The sequence below is a fragment of the Crocodylus siamensis genome, chromosome 3 (genome assembly GCF_052110815.1).
Source record: "Crocodylus siamensis isolate JL-2025a chromosome 3, ASM5211081v1, whole genome shotgun sequence".
NCBI lineage: Eukaryota > Metazoa > Chordata > Crocodylia > Crocodylidae > Crocodylus > Crocodylus siamensis.
In genome coordinates this window covers 217,711,991-217,735,158 of record NC_143397.1, presented here as the reverse complement: position 1 = coordinate 217,735,158, position 23,168 = coordinate 217,711,991, and the positions used below count along the sequence as shown (strand labels likewise).

General features: G+C 45.2%; 1 protein-coding gene across 8 annotated transcripts in view; it reads left to right on the top strand.

Annotated features, from left to right (window-relative positions):
- RAD54B (RAD54 homolog B) overlaps positions 1-23,168 on the top strand; it is a 121,955-nt gene that overhangs the window by 78,534 nt on the left and 20,253 nt on the right. For all 8 annotated transcript variants that reach the window (XM_090040347.1, XM_090040346.1, XM_090040345.1 and 5 more), the window contains 5 exons: positions 6,678-6,965; positions 11,567-11,729; positions 12,248-12,473; positions 21,233-21,440; positions 22,933-23,072. In XM_090040347.1, coding sequence (XP_089896473.1) covers positions 6,678-6,965; positions 11,567-11,729; positions 12,248-12,473; positions 21,233-21,440; positions 22,933-23,072 — 1,025 coding nt within the window. The remainder of the gene's footprint in view (positions 1-6,677; positions 6,966-11,566; positions 11,730-12,247; positions 12,474-21,232; positions 21,441-22,932; positions 23,073-23,168) is intronic.

Here is a 23,168-nt window from a genome sequence, read left to right as displayed (position 1 = left end):
GTGTCCCCAACATGCTCAGTGGCGAACCCAGAAGTGGACTGGAAATACTTCTGGTCCACTTCTGAGTCCACCGCCAAGCCTGTGGGGGACTACCTCTGTGCCCCCCCAGCTTGGTGATTGGCCATGGGGGGACCTTGGGTGCCCCCCCCCAGACTCAAGAGGCACCAGTCACCAATTCGGGGGGCTGGACGGGTTGTCCCCCATGCACTCTCTGGAGGATCCAGAAGTGGACTGGAAGTGGTTTGGGTCCACTTCTGGGTCTGGTCTGCCGCTGAGCATGCTGGGGACCGCCCAGCACTCCTGTGGAACGCTCCATCCGCCTCACCATCTCAGTGTTCACAAGCCTCCTGGTACCTTGAGGTATGTAGAAAAAACATATAAAGCTGTGTCTATGTCTGAATCGCTGAATCTCTCCGAATCGAATCGGAGGCTTCTGATTCAATTCAGAGAGATTAATGGGTTTCTTTGATTTGGATTCAGAGATTCGGCTGCTGAATTGGGCCGAATCTCCTCTGAATCGAATCGGCAACCGAAGCTTTGTACAGCCTTATTGCCTACCCCTGCACTAGTTTGTTATATATAAAGTGGGACCACCATTACCTCCTCTTCTAGTTGATTCTTAATTGTTGGCACTGTGTTTTGTGAGGATAGTGTGTGTGTTGAGCATGCTTTAACAGTGCCTACCAGATCAAGCCTTTCAAGAATTGTAGGTAAAAGAATACCTAGTTTTTGAACCCTAATCAGTTTTAGAGGCGAGTTAGGCTGCTCAGCCTTGTCAGCTCTGAAGCACTTTTGTGGGTGTGTGCAAGTTAAACTTCAAAGCACAGGGAATCTTAGGCTCCTCTGTTTGTGACTTTCTAGAGTTCAGGTGTCTCCAAGATGAGGTAGCGGCTGAGCAGGGATGTTGAGGATCACAAGTTTGGACTTACGTACCTACATTCCACCTAAATCTTTTCCTGGATCTAAGCTCAAATTGGCATAAGAGTACAAGTCCTACTGACTCCTAGGTTGTCTAGTGCTTTGAATACACCATTATTAATCGCCAGTGCACATCTCTTTCAGGATGTTCTTAATGAAAACTCTGCTCTCTGTCCTTTAGCACAAGGCTGTAAATCGGTGGTCCTCAGCCTTTTTAGACTCAAGGAACCCCTTCAGAACTTTTCAGAATTTACTGGCACCCTGTCAAAAGACTAATATAAATATATCTTGAATATGATAATATAAACATAATCCTAGTATTTAATACGTTATAAACACCTTGGACAGTCTGGGATGTATGGCTAGCAGGGACAAGGTGCTGAGCTGCATATGCAGGTCATAGGAAATGCTGAGAGGGTGAGAGGAAGATGGAGTGGGTAAAAGGGCACATGAGGCCTGGGGAGGTAGTAGCGGAGCTGGCCGAGGGAGTACCACAGTGTGGTCACTGCTACCACCACTGAGGCCAGGTGGATTTGCTCTGTGTACCTACTTCCTGCAGAGCCAGATCAGAAAGCAGCTGTTGCAGGACTACATGCTTTTGCTGCAGCCCTTCCTAATCTGACCCTGCATAGCATCTGCCAGAAACAGAGGCATGTGTTTGCTCTTAGGAGCTGAACTGAGAAGCAGCTGCAGGCATGCTTGCCTGCATTATGTTGTGCAGCAGGCAGGCAGACTGCTGCAACTCCTCCTTGTTTGGCTCCCATGTGCCTCCTGAAAATGGAGGTGCGTGGGGCAGTTCCAACTGGTGGTAGCAGCAGCCTGTAGATAGATGCCACTGCCATCAGGTAGACACACTGCCCTGTGTGTCTCTAATTTCAGAAAGCACACTGGAGCTCAACCGGAAAGATTTGCAGCAGAATCAGCATGCCTTCCTACTTAACACCTTTCTCCTGCTTTTGCTCCTCAGTTTGGCTCCAATGTGCTCCCGGAAAGGAGAGGCACTTAAGACAGTTGCACCATCACCACTACCACAGGGTACAATGCCCCTGGCAGGTTCTTGCAGCATCCCAGGGTGCCATGGCATTCCAGCTGAGAACTACTACAGTAAATAGCTGTTGCATTTCTCCCAGAAGAAAGCCTTTTGTCCTGAAATCCTACAGATGTTCACACCTGTTGTCCCATTTCAAGTACTTGTGAAGTATGCTATATAAAGTGCGCTAACGGCCCTCTTTCCCTCCCCTCTCCCCACCCCCACTACACAAAAATACAGCACTATGTGTATAAGTTATTTTCAGTTCATTTAATTAAATTGGAATTAATTCCAGGGACAGGCCTGTCAGGCTGTATGCTCTCCTTTGCCACATTGGCAGTGGAGCATCAATGCCTCTTGGAAGGGGGCTACATATTTAAAGGGATATACTGCTCTTCTACTGAGTCAAAACCAAGAACAATCAGACCTGCTTCATGAGACATCTGTTTACAGCCTGAGTAGTAGAATGTGGATTTTCTACAATGAGCTTGAAACAAGCCTATAAAGGGAAGCCCTCTATCTCAAAATTAGGATAAAGGGAGCTTACTTTATTGGACAGGGCTCTGCATATCTAGTACAGTGGTTTTCAACCTTTTTTGTACCGGAACCCATTTGCCAAGATTGATGACTTGTCCCAACCCACACCCCCCTGCCCTGATGGTGCTCAACACGCAGCCCCTTGCCCCCCCAGCCCTGCCAAAGGGGACCCCCAGTTGTCCCCATCCCACTCGGGCTGGAGCACAGTCACTGCAGTAACTCTGGCTCATATAGGTGACAGCAGAGCAAGTCCAGCTCAGCACGGGCTGGAGGCAGGAGAAGGGCAAGTCTGTGGTACACCTGCCCTGGGCAGGGGCTCCTGCACCATGGCAGGCAGCTGGTCATGGCCCCTCCCGCCCCCTGAGCAGCATTTCCCAGCCACCCTGCCCCCATGAGCACAGGCACCAGGTCTGGTGTCACCAAGCCAGCAAGCAGCTCCCCCCCGCCCCTTCCTCTGCTGAAGGAGCAGGTGCCTTCCCTCTGTCCCCCCTGCCCTGTCGCCTGGCAACCTTCTCCCAGTGCCAGCAGGCACCTGCCCCCGCCACACCCATCCCTTCCACACGCGCACATACATGCACTTGCACACACACATGTACACACCCTGGCCCTCCAACCCCCACTCAACATACACTTACCTGCATCTGGCTGCTGGGGCTGCTCCCATTACCCTGCCTGGCTTCATGCTGGCCATGTCCCAAGCAGCCCCTTGGAGGCTGGAATGCTGCCAGCCTGCAAGAGGAAACCCTGTGCTTTCATGCATTTCTCTTTGAAATATGCTTGTGACCCACTTTTGGGTCTCAACCCACAGACTGACAAATGCTGATCTAGTATACCCATCTCTTCTCAAGAGAAGCACTGTGTTGGAAAGTTAAATCAAATTTTAAACAGTATCAGATCAGGCAGTGAAACTGAAATAACATACTCATGCCTGGGAGTATGGACGTAGACCTGACCCCAGGATCACTGAGGATCTCTTGTTAGTTATTCAGTTTTCCCAACAGTTTAGGTCCATTATGTGCCTCCAATCCTTTCCAGGTTTATAAGCACAGATATACAATTAATGACATGCATCTGTTTGCAGCTTGATTGGGTATACATTAATGAAAGGGCTTGATCTTAAAGAACAACCCATCCTCCCCTAGTTGAGTGAAGAATTTTTAAGCAACCACATTCATTATTTAACAGCTGTTTAGCTAGGATGGCCCTTCAGAGGTTCAGAAGGCAGGGTAGATATGCACCTTTATATATGAACTAAATGATATATATATGGAGAGAGAGAGAGAGTCCACAAACTTGCAGAGGTTATCAGTTACGTTTCGACTCTTGACAATGAGTGCAATTCCTTGTGGTAATTGGTTTCAGTTACTTTTTGCTACTATGGTCAAACACTTAGTCAGTGCTGTCCTATTTAAATTAGAAAAAACATGGAATCTGGCCTTGCAAAGGTGCCTTTATGAAAGGATACTGAGAATTTCAATTCTTTAAATTGCTGTACATCTATAGCAACAACATACAGTTTCTAACTTTATATACCGGAGGATGTATGCAAGATGGAGGCCTCTAATGAATAGATGCCAAGGTCTTTAATGTGTTCATTACAGCCCATGCACATATGTGATTAGTTGCAGATGTGAGTGAATGTCCCAAGCGTAGTTCTAAGCTATATGATCAGCTCTAGATTTTAAACCATATAAATGTTATCTATATTAATTAAAATTTGCATTTGAATTCTAAATAAACTGGTGTGCAGTCACTTTTGACTCAGGATATGTCTGTGCAACTCAATGCAGTGATGAGCTGGATCAGGTGCTGGCAGAAGCAATATAGCCCTAGTGTGTGCATTTAATATATAAGGGATGTAATGCATAATATTATATTAATATAATGCATAATGTATACTGTATGTAAATGTGCACATATATATGCCAATATTAGGGTAAAATAGCCTTGGTAGAATGATATGCAACTGCAGCCATCAGAAAAATTAGTTTCCTGTTCCATTTGATATTGCATAAGATTTCTGTGGGAGCTAATAATGCACCAATAACTTAGTGGGAAAATATAAAATTATAAAAGTAATGTATTTTGCCTGCCTTTTAATGTTATTTAACAGAAGACAGTGCAGGGAACCAGAGCCATGATGTGATCAGCCAGCTCTTTATAACCACCAGGAAGTATTCCATGATGCTCAGGAATAAGCTTGGAGACATTATTATTTCTCTGTAGGAAGTTAAAAATTCAGTTTGGTTGTTTTGCAAGAAAATATAGCTATTCCAAAGTTCAGCCCATAGTCTCATTCCCTCAGCTAAATTAAAAAGGAAAATAGTGACCACTAAGACTGTTAAAAGTTGTTTCCTTACAAACTGCTTGTTTTATTTTTGATCACTGTGGCAGCATTTCTAATTATAATTCTCTTGGGTTATTTTAGTGTTTGACTACCTCATTTAGTGTGGAGTTTAGCATTGTCCTCACCTTAAGTGAAAAGGCTTCTACCATTAACTATTTGAGGCTCCAGGTATGTCTTTATGGCACAATGTAATTGCCATGCAGAAATATGTGAGCCAGCTCAGGTGCTGGAAGAAATGACAGGACATGAGAAAAACAATATACAACACATGCCCTTTTCCTCTCCCCCAAATCAGCCTTCCAAAACTGGGGTGCATGTCCTAAGCAGGGAAGCTGATTTTTCTTTGCTGGAGTAGAAACAGGAGCAAGCAGATGCTGTGTTCTAATCTCTGCTGCTTGTTTGGCCACAGCAAGCAGAAAGGGTGTAGTCAGTCCCATGTTAAACCTCTCACAGCCCTAGCTATTGGTTGAGTACTGTAGCTTGTGCTTCAAGGACCAATTGAGCTGGCTCAGGGTAAGTAAGCTGCTTGATGCCGTCTGTAGTATCTTGATGAGGCTGTGGTCTGGAAACAATACTTGATTATTTACAAGAACTTATAAAGCAGTGATGCGCAATGTATTTATTTATTTATTTTTACAAGCAAGCCAAATTATAAAATCAGAAATGGGCTGATGGCCAAGAGAGGGTTAGGGCAGGGGAGGGGTGTGACCACATTTCCTTTGGTTGTATGCAGCATGTGTAGTGAGCAATTTGAGCTCACTTGCATGTCAGCCTGGCTCCTGCTGGAGCTCTCCAGGCCCAGTATTCTCTTTGAACTTTTTGATATGTCAGTGGGCTCTGGCCAGAGCCACTTATTTAGCATGGATCTAGAGCCCAGGATGTTAATGGTACTGCTATTCATCCACGCTGATTTTGGTTTTTGCTGGTGAGTGTTTTTCTGTGTTCCCACACCAAGCCCTGAGCATACCCAGAAGAAGCACTGTGTTACTTCAGGCTGGTATGCCTGACATGGCTTGTGGGTGCTGAACACCCACTAATTTTTTTTCAATGGGTGCTTGAGCCCCCGAGTGTCCCTAGTGTCAGCACCTATGCATTCATTCCCTGTCCCCCTCTTCCCTACTGAATTCAGCAGCAGGGGAAAAGATGGGGCAAATGGCAGCAGTGTTTAATCCTTTAATCCAGGGGTGAGCAAATATTTTGTGTGGAGGGCCACTTACTGAGTTTTGGCAAGCTATTGAGGGCCTCATGACAGGAAGCCAGAGGCAGATAAATATTAATTTTCTCAATTTTTTAGGGGCCCTGCGGGCCACATTTTACCCACCCCTGCTTTAATTCCTGGGCTCCAGAGCCATGCAAAACCAGTGGCTCTGGCCAGAACCTGCACTGACATGATGCTGAGCTCAGAGAGGTCACTGCACAATCAGAGCTTCAGCAGGAGTCATGTTGACGTAAGTGAGCTCATGTAAGTGATGAACTTCACGGGCCACAGGTTGTGCGCCACTGATGTAAACAATTTTTACAGTACAGAAGTAGCAGTCTTGCTGCTGCCCTTGCAAGGGTCTGGGACCCAACTTTATTGCTGTCCTGCATACCAGGAAGTTCCTGCTGCCTCACCCAGATTGTTTTCTGGGATGCCTCACTTCCTGGATATTCTGTTTGTAGGAGAGCTTCCTCCATGTCACACTCAGCCATGACTCTGGAAAAAAAAATATTTCTACATTTTGCCTTCCAAAAAGAAGGTATATATCTTATTTAAAGTCATGTAGTATATGAGAAAATACAGGACTGATGGTAGAAAACAGTACCCATTGTGTTGTCCTAATTGATTACTGAATCTCATTTTAGGTACTGGATATAAAGCTAAAGACCTGGAAAGTCTTAATGAAGGACAAACACTGATGGTTGGAGGAAAAGAAATTGAAGTGATGGGTGTAATTTTAGCAGAGGACTTTAAGAGTGGCAGGTGTTTTCAGTCTGGTGTCACAACTTCTACTACAGTTCCACCTGGTTCTTCACAAACTACTATGAAGCCATTCTGTTCCCCCATCAGAAATGTTTACAAATCCAGCTTTAAAGAAAATTTACTCAAAGATTCCCAGAGCTACAAACCTCGCCATGATCCAAATGCACCAAGTAAGTTTTAGAATTCTTTAATATATTGAATCATTCTTTATTCTGTATTAGGAAAGTTCAATACATGGCTAAAATGTTAAAGTTCTTGAAGTATTGAAATAAGAATCTGGCATTCCTTGTGGGATTAACCAACAACACTACAACAGGGCTGTATTATAGTACACAGAGTTATCCTTTTGCATCAGGTGTTCTGTGAAGCACAAGACAATGGTTGTGTCATTGGCATGTAGAAACAGTCCACACATTGTAGTCACACAGCAGTTCTGCCTAATTATTATTGATGTCTGTTTAAAAAAAAATAGTTGCTAAGAGCCCTGCCAAGTAAAATGAATTTATTGGAATAAAACTTTTATTATGTTCTAGAGCAGGGGTTGTCAACTGGGGGTATGCAGGAAGGCTCTAAGGGGTATGCACAGGTAAGCTGGGGCAGAGTGCTGCCAATCACTACCCTTCCCACTTCCCAGGAGCAGGGCTGGAATGGGGTGAGGGCAGTGGCACCCCTCTGCAGGCTGCACAGGCACCGCCCAGCTGCCCAGACTCAGGGGTGGTGGGGCGAAGTCGTGTTCCACATCCAGCTGCATGCCACTCCCCTTCCCCCTGCATCCAGCTGCCTGGATGCGGGGGTACACTTACTGAAAGCCCCTGTTCTAGAGGAGTTTCAGCTTTCTACTGAGTTTACTGGAGTATTGGCAGAACAGAGCAGCATAGTAGTTGTAATAGAAGAACAGTGGTGAAGAGGTTAAGCAGAGTTAGAATTGTTCCCAAGAGATATTGCCCTTCAGAGCCACCAGTGTACAAACATAAAAAGTATTTAAGCTGTCCAAATCAGTGAAATATGCACTGCAGAGAAAAAGATCTGTAACACAACATTGCGGTTGCTTTGTGCTGTGATCCCATCAGGTCTCACAAGTTGCACAGTATCAGATTGGGTGAGAGCTTGAAGAGGAGAGCTGCGGGAATGAGTGTTACTCTTCCATCTGTTGCTAAAGAGCCAGTGGAACAGCCTGCTTCTTAGTGGCAGTATTTCACAAAGATTCCATCTTTCAGATGAGAGAAAATGTTTATTGAAATGGTCATCACCAAACGAAGCAATATATGCATTTTAATTTACAAAATACAATTAAAGTGTCACTTAACATTCACACTGCATTTTAATATCATATTCCATTTCCTATATTTATAGCTTATTTCCTGAGGTAAGGTCTTCACAAATGGATTTAACTGTCTACAATTATCCACCCCATTGTCCTTGTATAAACTCTTCTTCCCTTGCTTGTCCCGTCTAAACAGGGTTGCTGTTGCAGATTCTGGTTCTCCACTGGCTTTCGGTTGTATGCATCTTCTTCTTGCAACTCCATCTCTCTCATGTCCCTCTATTATATATCTCTATCTCATCTTCGGTCTTCCTCTTCTCCCTCCCCTAGTGGTGCCATTTTGGTATCTTCTTTTCCCACATATTTTTTCTGGACCCCTTTGCCCATACCATGCCATTCTTTCTTATACTTTCTTAGATACTTCCACTACCTTCACTTGTCCTCTGATGTAAGCATTCCTCACTTTATTCATTCTTGTCTCTGTATAAACAAAAAAATAGATCTCAACCACATGTAGTTATAAAGGATATCATGGCACTCCTTGTAAGAGTAGAATTGTTCATAGCCCAATGTTCTGGTCTAATTCAGACCTTTATTATAGTTTGTCCACCAAAATTCTTCTCTCTGGTTTCAAGAGCAGTATTTATTTTCTGCCCTAAGTTGTTGCACAATGCTGCTAAGTTCAGCCCCAGAATTGGCTGCATTTTGTCTGTGTTTCTGCATTGCTGTGTGAAACCACTTGGATTTTACTTCAATTCTTTCTCTTTTTGGGGTCTGATTTTAAGAGGGATTTGAGTTCCTCCTATAAGTTGAGCTCTCTTAACTCCTGTGGAAATTGGGATTGTTAAGGACCCTTTAGCACTGGGGACCCATAACCACTCGCATAGCTTGACTATGGGAGTGCTAGGTAGATTGTTCATTGTTTTGTGTTGCTCAGTAGTAACTCTCTCTAGAGTTTATGGGGTAGGAGTAAAGTGTATGTGTGTGTTTAAAAAAATCGGTTAGAGACCATCACAAAGATGACTGCTCATCATGAGTGATGGGTAAAATAGTTCTTACAGATTAGCTGCTTCACTGACCCTTCTTAGAGTATCAGTGTCTGGACCCACATAAGTGTCAGGCCTATGAGGCTTCCATTTCTCTGTGGAGGGAGACCTGCCTATTCTTAGGACAGGACCTTGGTTACTACTCCTTGGGTACAAACCTGTCAGCAGGCCCAGTCGGGACTGGACCCTTCAGAAGTTTCAAAATCAGCTGTTACAGGTGCCCAGAGTGACTCAAAAACAAGTATAAGGCATAGACAAGGTGTACCTGCATGGCATATTTTCCCAAGCCTGTATTTTAGGTCATGTAGTTTTGGCTTATTCCTTCTCTCAGAGGCCTCATTTGTGCTCAAAGGTATCAGAATTTGCCTTTTTTTGTCCCCAGGCTGCATGTGCCCATACATTTTTATGTAAGACAGCAATACCCACCTTTTCTGACACCTTTATAAAAAACACTTCCTTAAACAGTGTAAGAGTTTTTCATAGATTCATAGATGTTAGGGGCTGGAAGGGACCTCATGAGATCATCAGGTCCAGCCCCTCTATGGCCTCTGGCAAAACACTAGTGTAGATGTGCTCCAGTTGCCATGTAAGCTGCTTACTCATGGGGGACTGTCTTCAGCCAACACAGCTCCTCACAGTGAGGCTATGTAGCACTGGCAAAAGCAGTCAAGTGTGTAGATGTTGCAGTAACACAACCATGCTGGCAGCTATGAGCTAACAAAAGTTCTGGTGGTGAAACTTTCTGGTTGTAGGCTTGGCCTCAGTAGCGAAAAACAGTCTACATCACTTACAACATGCTCCCTCTGTGTCTATGCATCTTCTACCCTACTAGTTTTTCATTACATGCTCTAGGAGCATAGGCTGCCTTTCTTCAATAGCCCCAAGCCCCTTTACATGGGGCCTGATTGGTGATTTCTTCTCTTCCTCCTTCACATCCTTGGAAAAACAGACCTGTCCCTACTGATGGAGCAGAGGATATCCTCTTCATAGTTATAAACCTGAATATTTTGTTGGAAGGATTACTGCTTAAGTAGGCCACTGTTTAATAAATCAGGGGTGCTCAACCTCTGGCCTGTGGACCAAACGTGGCCCACAGAGCCTTTGTATCTGGCCCAGGGAGCTCCCCAAAGATCAGAAAATTTGGTGGTGGGGGAGTAATGGCAAGTTAATACTGCCGCCCCTCTGCTACTGCCAGATTCCCAAGCCCTGCATAGCTGGATTGGTGTTGGGCCTTGACCTCCCACCCAAAAAACCACATAGAGCCTGAGCCATGTCCCCTTGCCCATCCCACCCGCGGGGCTGGGCTATGCCCCTTTTACACTGTATAGCTGCATCGGGGCCAGGCCAGGATATGTAGACTTGGAAAAAAGCAGCCAAGTGTGTAGATGTTGTATTAACACCCCCCTTCCCACCAGGTGACTGGATCAGGCTCCGCCTTGCTGCTCCACATGCCAGAATGGCTCCCTTGACAGTATGGCCTGCAGACAGAATAAGCATTGTCCATCCGGCCTGAGGGTGGGGAAAGGTTTGGCACCACTGGTTTATAACTTTCTTTCAGTGACTCCCTTATAGCCTCCTTGGTTCATGCTACATATTCAGTCAAGTAGTAATCTAAAATTGAATAGTGGAGTGGTATGTTATGTAAAAAATTATTTCAAACCTTTTCAGTGTGTTGCATTTTATATTCAATAAATTTGTAAAGCACTTTGGAATCCTTTAAGGTGTAAAGATTTTTATTATTTACAGAATTACACCCGGGGCCTCTCTTTGTGCAAATTCATTTTGTGCGAATTCACTTATATGCAACAACCTTATTTATACCAGAAATTCGCTTTGTGCAAGAAAAATCTGATCTTATGCAAAGTCAGCTGGCAATGAGCCCCGCTGTTCCCCACTTCCCTGCCCTGGGTGCCTCCGTAGCCCAGCAGGCATGACCTGGTGCAGCAGGAAGCATGCAGCCCCACTGTTCCAAGCCACACTAGATCACACCCGCTGGGCTGAAGAGGCACCCGGGGAAGGGAAGCAGGGCAGAGCCAGGAGCAGCGAGCAGCCAGCATTCCTTACTGCCCTGCTTCCCTCCCCTGGGTGCCTCTCCACCCCGCCCCACACTGCGCTGTGATGCACCCCCTGTGCATGCTGCTCCTTGCAGCATGGAGCTCACAACCTCTCCCTGCAGCAGTTATTGTACTGTGTGAATTTGTCATGGTTGGGGGGGGGAAGGGAGGAGAGTAGAGTGAGGCTGATATGTTACATGTAATAATGGATTCACCTTATGCAAATTTACTTTATAATGTTTTTTTTGGAATGTAGCCCTCGCATAGAGGGACCCGAGTATATCGTGATATTCATGTATAACAAAACAGCTCTAATTTTTCCTTATGTAGGAAAAACAATATATTATGGTTAGGAAGTAGAAACACATGATCTCTTACAACATCTTTTGTACGTTTTGAACTTTAAGATTCGTTAGTTATGCCACGTCCAAACCCAAGTCACCAACAGATGTTCAATAAGGCTGGTTTACCTGTGATTGATGTAGTTGTGGATCCTTACATTGTAAATCATCTTCGACCACACCAGAAAGAAGGGATTGTATTTCTGTATGAATGTGTAATGGGAATGAGGTAGGATATTTGTTTTCATTTTAATTGTCTTAACTTTTAGTTTTGTTTGAAGCAAACACACAAAAACTTAGGAGCATTTTGTATATCCATGTTACATGTGAAAGACCTGAATATTTTTTTAACTTTAATACCTCCTGACCAAAGGCAAAGTGCACTGTTTCTTGATACTTCAGAAATGTATAGTGAAGAATAAGCATAGCTTTATATATCATCTGCTGAAAAATTACTATTTTTGTTTTCTACATTTTTCTCATCCTTTTTTTATTTAAAGCTTCTTAAAGTATGTGCGAATGTAAACTAAAATAAACATTTTGAAAGTTTAATATGCAAGTTTAGTAATGAACACAAGTTTTATATAAGCAAAAAGAATCTCTTTGGTTTAACTGAATGAAAAAGTACCACTGATTGCAGTAAAAATAAATATTTGTATATACCTAAAAACAGATTCCCAAAACCCCATTACAGATAATTATAGGATTTACTTTAAAGTCTTACTACAATGTGATTATTTCTTACAGAGTTGGTGACAGGTTTGGAGCCATTCTTGCTGATGAAATGGGTTTAGGAAAAACATTGCAGTGTATTTCATTAGTCTGGACTCTCCTGCGTCAGGGGCTTTATGGATACAAACCTGTAATAAAGCGTGTCTTAATTGTCACTCCTGGGAGTCTGGTAAAGAACTGGAAATATGAATTTCAAAAGTGGCTGGGAAGTGAAAGGATAAAAGTCTTTCCGGTTGATCAGGTGAGATTTATATTGAAAATGGAATTGGGTAAAATTCAATTCAGCATTGAGGATTCATGAAAATAAAGTTTCTATTTAAACAGAAGATTTAATGTTAATATTTTCTAATGAAATAAAATATTCCAGTTAAACTTCCTTCTTCAAATGCTAGTTCATAAGTACATGTCCTTTATACATTTGAGCTCAGAGGCTTTTAATTAGTAGCTTCTGTACTACATACTTGTATCCTGCCTCTCCTCTGTCTTTGCACTACGAGCATAAAGCATTGTGTGCACTCCATGCTTCAGTCCACTTGGAAGATAAGCCATACAAGGAGAGGTTGAAGGAAACGTACGTTCAGCTTGTGGGAAAGGTGCTTTAAAAAGGGAGATGATAAGTCTTCAAGTACCTGAAGGGCTGACATCAAGAAGAGGGAAAATGCCTTTTCTGTCTTGCTGCACAGAGTAGAACATGGACCAATGGCTTGAAGTTGCAGCAAAGTTAGGTTTAGGTGGTATATTAGGAAAAAACGTTTTCACTGTTAGAGCTGTGAGGCATTGGAATAGATTGCCTGGGGAAGTTGTGGAATTTTCATCAGCAGAGGTGGTCAAGAAAAGGTTGGATAGACAGTGAGTGGTCAGGGATCTAGATGTAGCTATGACTGTGTTCTACTATGGGTATTTCTCATGCTTCTGGGCTTCTTCTGGGCTTTGCTGTTGCTGCATGGGGCCAGGAGGGATTTTTTTTCTCCTCCTGCTCCTACATGTCAGGAGTTTTTATAAGCCTTCCTCAGAAGCACATGGGGGCTGGCTGCAGTGAAGGCTGGGGAGTTTGACAGAGGTGTAACCATGCTTCTGCTGGCACTTAAAAGCAGAGGTTCCCGGCTAGGGGGTATTGCCCCTTTGCTCAGAGCCAGACTGATAACTATATTTGGGCTCAGAAAGGGATTTTATCCTATGGTGGACTTTGGCTGTTTTTACCTTCTTCTGTAACTGGCCCGCTCCTGGGATCTCTAGAGTATAATTAACAATCTTTGCAGCAGCAGGATGTTGGCTGTTGTTGTCCCCTTGGTTTACCTGTGGAAGATCAGGGTGTTATGTCTTGGGTTTTGTGACAGGGTTGACTGTGTAGTTTTGCTAGGAAGTTAGACAATAGATTTGCATTGGATAGTTTGAATAGGGGTGATCCTACCTCAGGGCAGGAGATTTAATTAGATGACTGATAGGGACTCCCTCCCTTCCCAAAAGGGGTAGGTGAGTAACTCACAAGTCACACGCCAAGTAAAACCCAAGTGCCACTCTTTATTATGAGGAAAAATCAATAACACACACAGAAATCATTACAACAAGCCTCTGGCAAATCATCTTTCTGATGCCCGGCCACATGCTGGATCGCCATTTTGATTTGATCCTTCATTCTCCAAACTGGCCTACCTTTCATGTGCCATCGAGCCTTCTCCCAATAGGGAATCCACTCACTAGCCCCCTTTGTGCATACCCAACTATTGGTGTATACCCTCACTTCTTTCCAACCCTGCTTGATCCCATAAACAATTGCTTCTTCCACTGCCTTCAATTCTGCGAACTGGGCACTCCCCTTTAAGTCCCCCTTCCCATATTCCTCCGAGAAAGGGCAGTACCAGGCCCAAGTTGCTACTGGGCCTTCAGCCTGCCCCATCAGTAAACAGAGCATGGGGGTTGGCCAGATCGAAACTGTCAGGACATTTTATGGGGTTTATGATCTCCCCATCTGTAGGGGTCTCTAACTATGGGAGTACTGGCTTTTTTAGCATGCCCCCCACCTCCCAATGCAGGTATCCTGACAACTACAAACTCCACTTCAGCTATCGGGTTTGATGTGGAGATTCCGCAGGTGGGCCTTTCTTTAAAGCCACCAAAATCCCAGGCCATGCTCTTATCCGTAAGGGAGCATCTCCTACAAATCTCTCTCCCTTCTCCTATCCAAAAACCACTGCCAACATTTCTTTCTGCAAAGGTTCATAACATTGGATAGAACCCGACTCCAGGCCCCCAACAACTCCCACTTGTCCCATCCTTGTCGGCTTCGCTGGTATAGCACTGCTCTGATGGTGTCCCCCCGGCCTCCGGCCTCCAAATACTTAGGGGTGCTGGGATCTGGAGGGAGCAAAGGTGGGCTTTCCCATATGGCCTGCAGCATTTCCAGATGGAGTCCTTCGGTTTCCATCCCCCACTCCCACTGCTCACCTTTGACCTTTAGTGCTTAATACAGCAGGTGGGCCAAAGCCGCAAAATCGGGAACTGCCGCCCAGCACCCCAACTGGGACTGCAGCTTTTTCAGAGAGCAGGGTGAGGGGAGTTCGGCTAATACCTCCTTGGTCTGTTCCTGGGTGTCTAGCTGCATTCCCAGGTATCTTACCGAGTGTTGTACCCATTGAACCTTTTTTGGATCCACTCAGAACCCTGCCATCTCCAAAGTCTGCAGCACCCTGCGAGAAATATCCGCGCACTCTTCGGCAGTGTTTGACTGAATTACTATATCATCCATGTAGCTTTGAACTTGTGGCTGGGACTCAAGTGCTTCTTGCACTTGTTGGTGTGCTAAGATCGGTGAGTTGCACCACCCTTGTGGTAGGCGCAACAACCGATACTGTTTTCCTTTGAACATGAAAGCAAAAATATCCTGATCATCCTCCCGTACATACGGGGATTGCCCAGAAACAATTTGAAATGTCAATTGCTGTGAAATGGGAGGCGTTTGCTTTTTTGGGCTGCGTCCCACATTTCAGACAGAGTGCTTACTACTGGACCTAATTTCTTTGTTCTTTTATTTACTTCTCGATAGTCTTTCACCATCCTCCATTTTCCACTAGCCTTACGCACGGGCCATAAGGGAAAGTTCCACTGAGAGATAGTGGGCCCCACCAACCCGGCTTGCAGTAGCCCCTGAAGCATTTCACTTACTCCCTGTTCAGCTTCGGGTCTCAAGGGGTTTCATAGTTTCTAGGGTCAGAAGGGACCTGAGCAGATCATCTAGTCCGACTCCCAGCCACGGCAGCAAAGAATACTGGGGTCAAACGACCCCAGCAAGATGTTCATCTAACCTCCTCTTAAAAGCCCCCAGGGTAGGATCCTGCACCACTTCTCTTGGAAGCTGGTTCCAGACCCTAGCCGCCCTGACCGTGAAGTAGTGCCTCCTGATACCTAACCTAAATCTACCCTCTGCCAGCTTGTGACCGTTATTCCTGGTCACTCCTGGTGGTGCTCAGGGGAACAGTGACTTTCCCAATGCCTGCTGATCCCCCCTGACTAGTTTATAACAGGCCACAAGATCCCCCCTCAGCCTTCTCTTTTGGAGGCTGAACAGGTTCAGGTCCCGCAGCCTGTCCTCATAGGGCCTGCCCTGCTGTCCCCTGATCATACGAGTGGCCCTCCTCTGGACCCTCTCCATGCTGTCGACATCCCTCTTGAAGTGTGGCGCCCAGAACTGGATGCAATACTCCATCTGCAGCCTGACCAGTGCTGCATAGAGGGGGAGGATCACCTCCTTAGACCTGCTCGAGATGCATCTGTGGATGCATGCCAAGGTGCGGTTGGCCTTCCTTACTGCCTCTCCACACTTGTGACCCATGTTCATCTTGGAGTCAATGATGACCCCCAGATCCCTTTCTGCCTCCATGCTGACAAGAGGGGTAGGTATGGTGCTGGTTGTTCCTCCCGAGGTGCATCACCTTGCATTTGTCTGTGTTGAAGCCCATCCTATTCTCGTCTGCCCACCCTTGTAACCTGTCTAGGTCTGATTGTAGCCTGTTGCATCCTTCCAATGTGCCCATGTCCCCCCACATCTTAGTGTCATCAGCAAATTTGAACAGGGTGCTTTTTACCCCCTCGTCCAAATCGCTGATGAAGGTGTTGAACAGTGCAGGCCCGAGGACCAAGCCCTGCGGAACCCCACTGCCCACGTCCTTCCAGGTTGAGAAGGACCCATCCACTACCACCCTCTGGGTGCGGCCCATCAGCCAGTTGGCGACCCATTTGACTGTGTGGGTGTCAACACCACAGCCCCCCCAGTTTCTTAATGAGAACGGGGTGAGAGACAGTGTCAAAAGCCTTCCGGAAGTCCAGGAAGATTATATCCACTGCTACCCCTGCATCTAATGATCTGGTGATCTGATCGTAAAAGGCCACCAGGTTGGTCTGACAGGAGCTGCCACTGATGAACCCATGTTGGTTGCCCTTAAGCATGCAGTCCCCTGCTGGCCCCTCCTGGATGTGTGCCAGCATAATTTTCTTGAACAGCTTGCTTAGGATTGAGGTGAGACTAACTGGCCTATAGTTTCCCGGGTCCTCCTTCCTGCCTTTTTTGAAGATGGGGACCACATTGGCCCTCTTCCAGTCCTCCGTTACCTCACCAGAGCACCATGAGTGCTCATAAAGTTGTGCCAGGGGACTTGCAATGACCTCGGCCAGTTTCTTTAGAACTCTAGGGTGAAGATCGTCCAGGGCGGCTGACTTGAATACGTCCAACCCCTCCAGAAGCTCCCTAACTAAATCCTCGCTAACCCGTGGCCCAGGTGTGCCTCCCCCAGGGCCTCAGGGGGGTCCAGCAGGGAGGTGGCTGTTCTGGTCCCTACTTAGGAAGATGGAGGCAGAGAAATCGTTAAACATGTTAGATTTGCTGTCTGGTGTGACGACTGTTTCCCATGTCGTCCTGCAAGGGCCCCATATTATCCAGGACCTTCTTTTTACCCCCTACATATTTAAAAATGGACTTCTTATTGTCCTTAATCTGGGAAGCTAGTCCCAGTTCCATCTCTGCCTTGGCCTTCCTAACTACCCCCCTACATCCCCGAGCAACTACAGAATAGCCCTCCCTGGTGATGACCCCTTCTTTCCATTGGGTGTAAGCCTCCTTTTTAGCAAGGAGACATTCCCAGATGCTTTTGGTGAGCCACGGAGGCTTGTGTGTTCTCCTGCTCCCTTTGATCCTCGTTGGGATTACCTTCCTTTGGGCTTGGAGGATCATCTCCTTAAGGAGCAACCACTCTCCTTGGACACCTGGCTCCCCTCCCCTCCGGGACCTCAGTGCTTCCCCGACTATTCTCCTTAGCTCATTGAAGTCTGCCCTCCTAAAATCTAGGGCCACTGCCTTACTGCATGCCTTTGCCACCTTGTGCTGGATGGTGAATTCCAGGAGGCGATGATCGCTGTTGCCCAGGTGGTCGAGCACCCGCAGCCCCCTCACCAGGTCATCACCCAGCACTAGGTCCAAGAAGGCGTCCCCCCTGGTGGAGCTGTGCACCTCCTGGGTTAGACGGAGGTCCTGCACTCTGTCCAAGAACCTACGTATGCGTTCAGACCTGGCTGACTGTTCTTCCCAGCAGATGTCCGGGAAATTGAGGTCCCCCATGACTACCACATCCTTAGCCTTCACTACCTCTGTGAGCTGACCCAAGAATTCCTGGTCAAGCTCTTCTCCCTGGTTGGGAGGTCTGTAGTAGACTCCCACCATTAAGTCTCTTTCCCCTTGACTGCCTTGTACTCTAACGCAAAGCACTTCAGAGTGCCCCTCCCCTGACTCCTTGCTAATTTACGAGAATGGGTATTCCTCCTTAATATAGAGTGCCACGCCCCCACCTCTCTTTCCTATCCTGTCCCTCCTATACAGCCTATAGCCCTTGACATTCACCGCCCAATCATGCGTTGCGTCCCACCACATTTCTATAATCCTCACTTTGTCCGGGCTGGTGTCAGCCAGCAGGAGGGTGAGTTCCTCCTGCTTGTTACCCATACTATGAGCGTTTGTGTAGAGGCATATGAGGCCTCCTGTGGATGTGTGTACTGACCCCTAGTCCCAGCGTTACCCTGGCCCCTATCTCTTACCTGTTTATTCACTTCGCTCGTTGGTCTTGGCTGGGCTGTAGTTGTAGGTGCTGTTTGGTCTGGCAGTCTGATGTTTCCTCCGCCCTCATCTTCCCCTTCTCCATTTCAACTCAGTTTTACTCCCTTCTCCATTCTTGCCTCCCTAGCTTCACTTCTGCTTCAATTTCTCTTCCCCAGACTGCCCCCCCCCCACTCCTTTTTAGTACACCAGGGCGCCCCCCTTGGGGGCGGTGCTTCCATTGAAAAATCGTGATTTCTGCCCTTGTGTCCATGAGGTACCACCCTGCTACCTGGGCCCCCTGAATCTTAATTTGAGCAAATAAATACTCCCTAGAATCCCCAGGGACTCGCCTGATTGAGATTGAGGGAGGGGGTGTCCCTCATTTCCTCTCTCTGAGGCCGTCTAATTTAGATCTAGGAGCAGGTTTTTCAAATCAGGATACAGCCCGGTTCGACTGTCAGGCTTCTCAGTGGGGGGAGTTGGGGGGCACTTAGGGTGACAGCTACAACTTCGTAGCAGGTTTTATCCTTCTCCCCAAGGTTCTTTTCTTTCCAAAGCCTGTACAACTCACCAGTGGGCTTCCATCAATTTGTTCTAGTGGGACGCCCGCCTTCCTAAGCTTGATCCAAAGCTGTCAGTAGGGAATTTTCCTCACCTTTGCTGAAATTCCTTTTACTATTGCCACTTGCTTTGATTTTGGGCACTCCCCGGCCAAATTAACTACCATTTGCAATCCCTGGATTACGTCCTTCAGTGGACGGTTCTTCCACATATCATATCGTTGCATGAAGCGGCCATGCAAGGGACCTGTCCCCTTACGAAGGGTGCTTGCCCAAGGAGGTTCGTCCACTATTATACTCAACAGGTCATTACCCAACATTTCATATCTCACTGCTTCAATGAATGCGTCCCCACTCATTTGGCGTTTAGCTCCTCCCCAGTCTACCCATTTTGGTTCTCTTGCATGTTGGTCTCGGGACAGTTCCCACTGATCTAATGTTTTTATTGCAAAGGTCATCAACTGATGGGCATGATACCCGGTTAAGGTAGGATTTAACATCATATGGGCTTGGGGTGTCTTATACCATTCTCCCGGAAAAATTTTAGCTAGCACTGCCTGTGATTCTTGGGGGGCGAAAAATTTATCCAATCTTTGGGATGCTACTCTGCTAGCCCACAGTTCCCTGCTTTCCTTGGGATCTTTTATCCAAGTGGCTAGCTCAGTCTGGAGGTCGGTTGGCTTCCAAGGAACCACCTCCCACTCCTGTCCGGTGGGCTGGCTGTTAGGCTCCTGATAGACCCTGGATTTCACCACTGCACTTACCTCTGGCTTTTCCACTGAAGTTGTCTCTACCGCTGTTCCCGCAGAAGGAGGGATGGTCAGCCAGTCATTCTGATCCCTGAACAGGCTTATCACCACCACCTCTTGCCCCTCCTCTGACTTTGGATCCTCTAAGGGCAAGACTCCCACCAGATCCCATAACAAAGAGATAGCACCTTCTAACAATGCCGTCTTCCCAGGTTTTCTGCCTGTCTGCCACTGGGCAAAAACTCCCTCCACCGCGCCAAGGGACCTGAGGTCCTTTACTCTGGAGGGGGACCACGGATGCACTTTCTTACTAAGTTCAGAGAGACTCATCGTTTTCACCTGGCATGTGAACATATTTCCCACTCCTTGAACCCAGCTGGCCAGGCCATCTCAAAGAGGGGTCGTCTTTGCTCACATTCTCCACCATTTGATAGGGGCTCCCTCCCTTCCCAGCAGGGGTAGGTGAGTAACCCACACCCAGCAGGGGTAGGTGAGTAACCCACAAGTCACATGACAAGTAAAATCCAATTTCTTTATTATGAAGAAAAATCAATAACACACAGACAAATCATTACAACAAGCTTCTGAGCTGCAGGCGCACCAGGCTGGAGGAAAGGCACTTCACACCCTATCCCCTGTTATTACCTGATAGGTCTCAGGAACCCCACCCTGCATCCAGGTTGGTGAGACTGCCTCCTTTATTGGGTCCTCAGCCTTGTCCTCCCCGAAGCAGTTCCACTTGGGACCCAACTCTACTCATCTTAAGTACCTTTCCTCTCCCCGTTATCTTCCCCAGGGGGGGAGTTCACTTTTAGCCTTACTGTCTTTTCTGGGATTAGAGCCAAGCCATTATCTCATTTTTGCAGGCAGTTATTTTTCAAAATTAGAATTGTTGTCTTAGCATCCTGCTAGGCCTGGCACTTTCCAGGCCAGAGGGTCGGTTTAGGGCAGTTCCCCTTTTCTGTGTTAACAAATGGCAACAGATGCATTAGGTCATAGCCTCCGGGTTCCGCGAAACTGACCCCCTCTTTGGGGTGTCAGGTTGGCCTCCTCCCAGAGACCTCTGCGCTAGGCCTGGTTTGGCCCTGGCAATGACCTCTAGAGATCTTCCAGGCCTACTTCTCTATGATTCTGTGAGTGTTTTATTGAACTGAAAACTACAAGGGGAGTCTTAGGTAGGCAGAACGTTTATCACAAACACACGCACAAAACTGTATCCCAGCATGCACTGAAAGGGAGTTGGTAATCTGTTTTCATCATTTCCATTATAATTATCCAGTGAAAGCTTACCCAGAAGACCAGGGCTAAGAAAATGTTACAGAGAGTGTATGGTTTTTACCACTATGGTAATGTACTTTGTCAGAAGATGTAAAGTATCAGAAAACTAATGAGCTGACAATGAGCTTGGCCATTAATATTATGTTTTGCCATGTCAAATTTCCGTATATATTTTGCAGATTAAGAGGGAATGGGTAGTCAGTGCCTTTGGAGATGAGAAATGATTTGTGTCCCACAGGAAAAAATTCTCCAGAGACTAGGTAATTAAGAAACAGGAGCTCCAAATAGAATTATTATGTGATTTTTTAAAAACTTTTATTTATGCTTACAGGATCACAAAGTAGAAGAGTTTATCAATTCCCCACTTTATTCTGTTTTGATAATCAGTTATGAGATGCTGCTGCGCTCTTTTGACTTAATTCAGACTATAGAATTTAACCTCTTAATCTGTGATGAAGGGCATCGTTTGAAAAATAGCTCCATTAAGACTACTACAGCTCTTGTCAATCTGTCCTGCGAGAAGAGAATTATTCTTACAGGTAAGTATATTACGAATAATATAATAACTTACGGTTAAACTAAAAGGGCCAGCTTTGGTAAGTAAAAGAGAATGCCAGTTGTTCAGAAATGTAGCATGAAATTTCTGGCAACAGGTGCTAGGCATGTAATCTGTCTCACAAAATGGGGGCCTTAATCTTAAATAGATTACTTTAAAGCAAAAACAATATAGCAAAAGTTGTCCAGTTTTTTAGGCCAGTCCAGCAGTTTAGGATCTGTTATATGAAGAATCTGAGGCAGACACATTATATTGTGTTGTATTAATTTAAACAAATTGGTTTGGAAATTGATTTAATTAAACTGATTGAAGTAGCTATCTGTTGTTCTGTGGTTACCCTGGGATTGCTGCAAAACAATCCACCCTGGATTCCAAGGTAATTTAATTCAATACACAAAATGTGCAAGTTTGAACCAGTGTAAATGTGTCGCGTCCAGGCCCTAAATAAATGAAAGTTCTTATAATTAATTAAAATATTATCTTATACTAGTGAAAAAATGTCCATTAAAATGTTTAATGGTCCCTCATCTTTTAAACTAAATCATGGTTGGAACCAATGTAATTAAATGAGTAGAAGCAGATCTGGGTTCTTATCCCTGGATAGAAACACAAGATAATTAACCATTAGAACAAGCAACTAAGAGAAGTAGTAGATTCTCCATGTCTTGGAGTGTTCATTTCGAGACTCAGTGCCTTTTAGGGAGCTCTGGTTTAGTCATCCCTGGAGGTAATGGCTACAATACAGGAGCAAAGAGGTGAAAAGTAATGATCTATGGAAATCTGATCAGATGACTGAACAGTATCTTTTGACCCTGAAACCTTTGAAACTATGAGTGTGTGAATGTTGCTTTTTTCACCCCTTTTGGATGTACATGAAACAGCACTGAGTACATAGTATAGTACGATATAAATGTATTGAGAGACCTTTGTTGGAACGATGGTAAAAATATATTAAAAAACCAAAACCTTAATTTCTTGGCTCTTGTTTTTTTTTGATTAATTTAAGAAAACTATCTGCATTGAGAGAAACCCTTGTCCTGCACTGAAAAAAGCCATAACCTGAATTGTTACAGGAGATGCTGTTGTTTTTTCAAAATAAGAACCTTAGAAACAAAGCGACTTCATATGTTAGTTTTTTCAAGGAAATGCAAAACCTAAACTATATCAAATAGACCATTTTGAAATGGGAAAAAGAGAAAAATAAAAATGTAAGGTAAAACAAAACCACAAATGCATTGTTTGGTCGGTCACAATAACTAGAAACACTATCTTATTGGTTCAGTGGACAAATTAAAAATTCTAAATTGTCTGGATCAATCTAGTGCTAAGAATAAGCTATACAGAAATGTAATGCCTATCTTTGAATACATGTTTGAGAACTTTAAACCCTGTTTGACAAGTGTACTTATTATAAATGTAAGGAAAAGATTCATAAATGTACAGAAAACACACTGAATTATTTTTTCTCCATCTAGGTACTCCAATACAAAATGACCTGCAAGAATTTTATGCATTAATAGATTTTGTAAATCCTGGGATACTTGCTCCTTTGTCCACATTTAGAAAAATATATGAGGAACCCATTATCCAGTCCCGAGAGCCTTCAGCAACAAAGGTACAGTATTAAAACAAGGTTACAGGCACAGAATATAACTTTGGTATAGAATTAATCTTCTAGAAAATAAAATATAATATGTGTTATGCCTGCGCA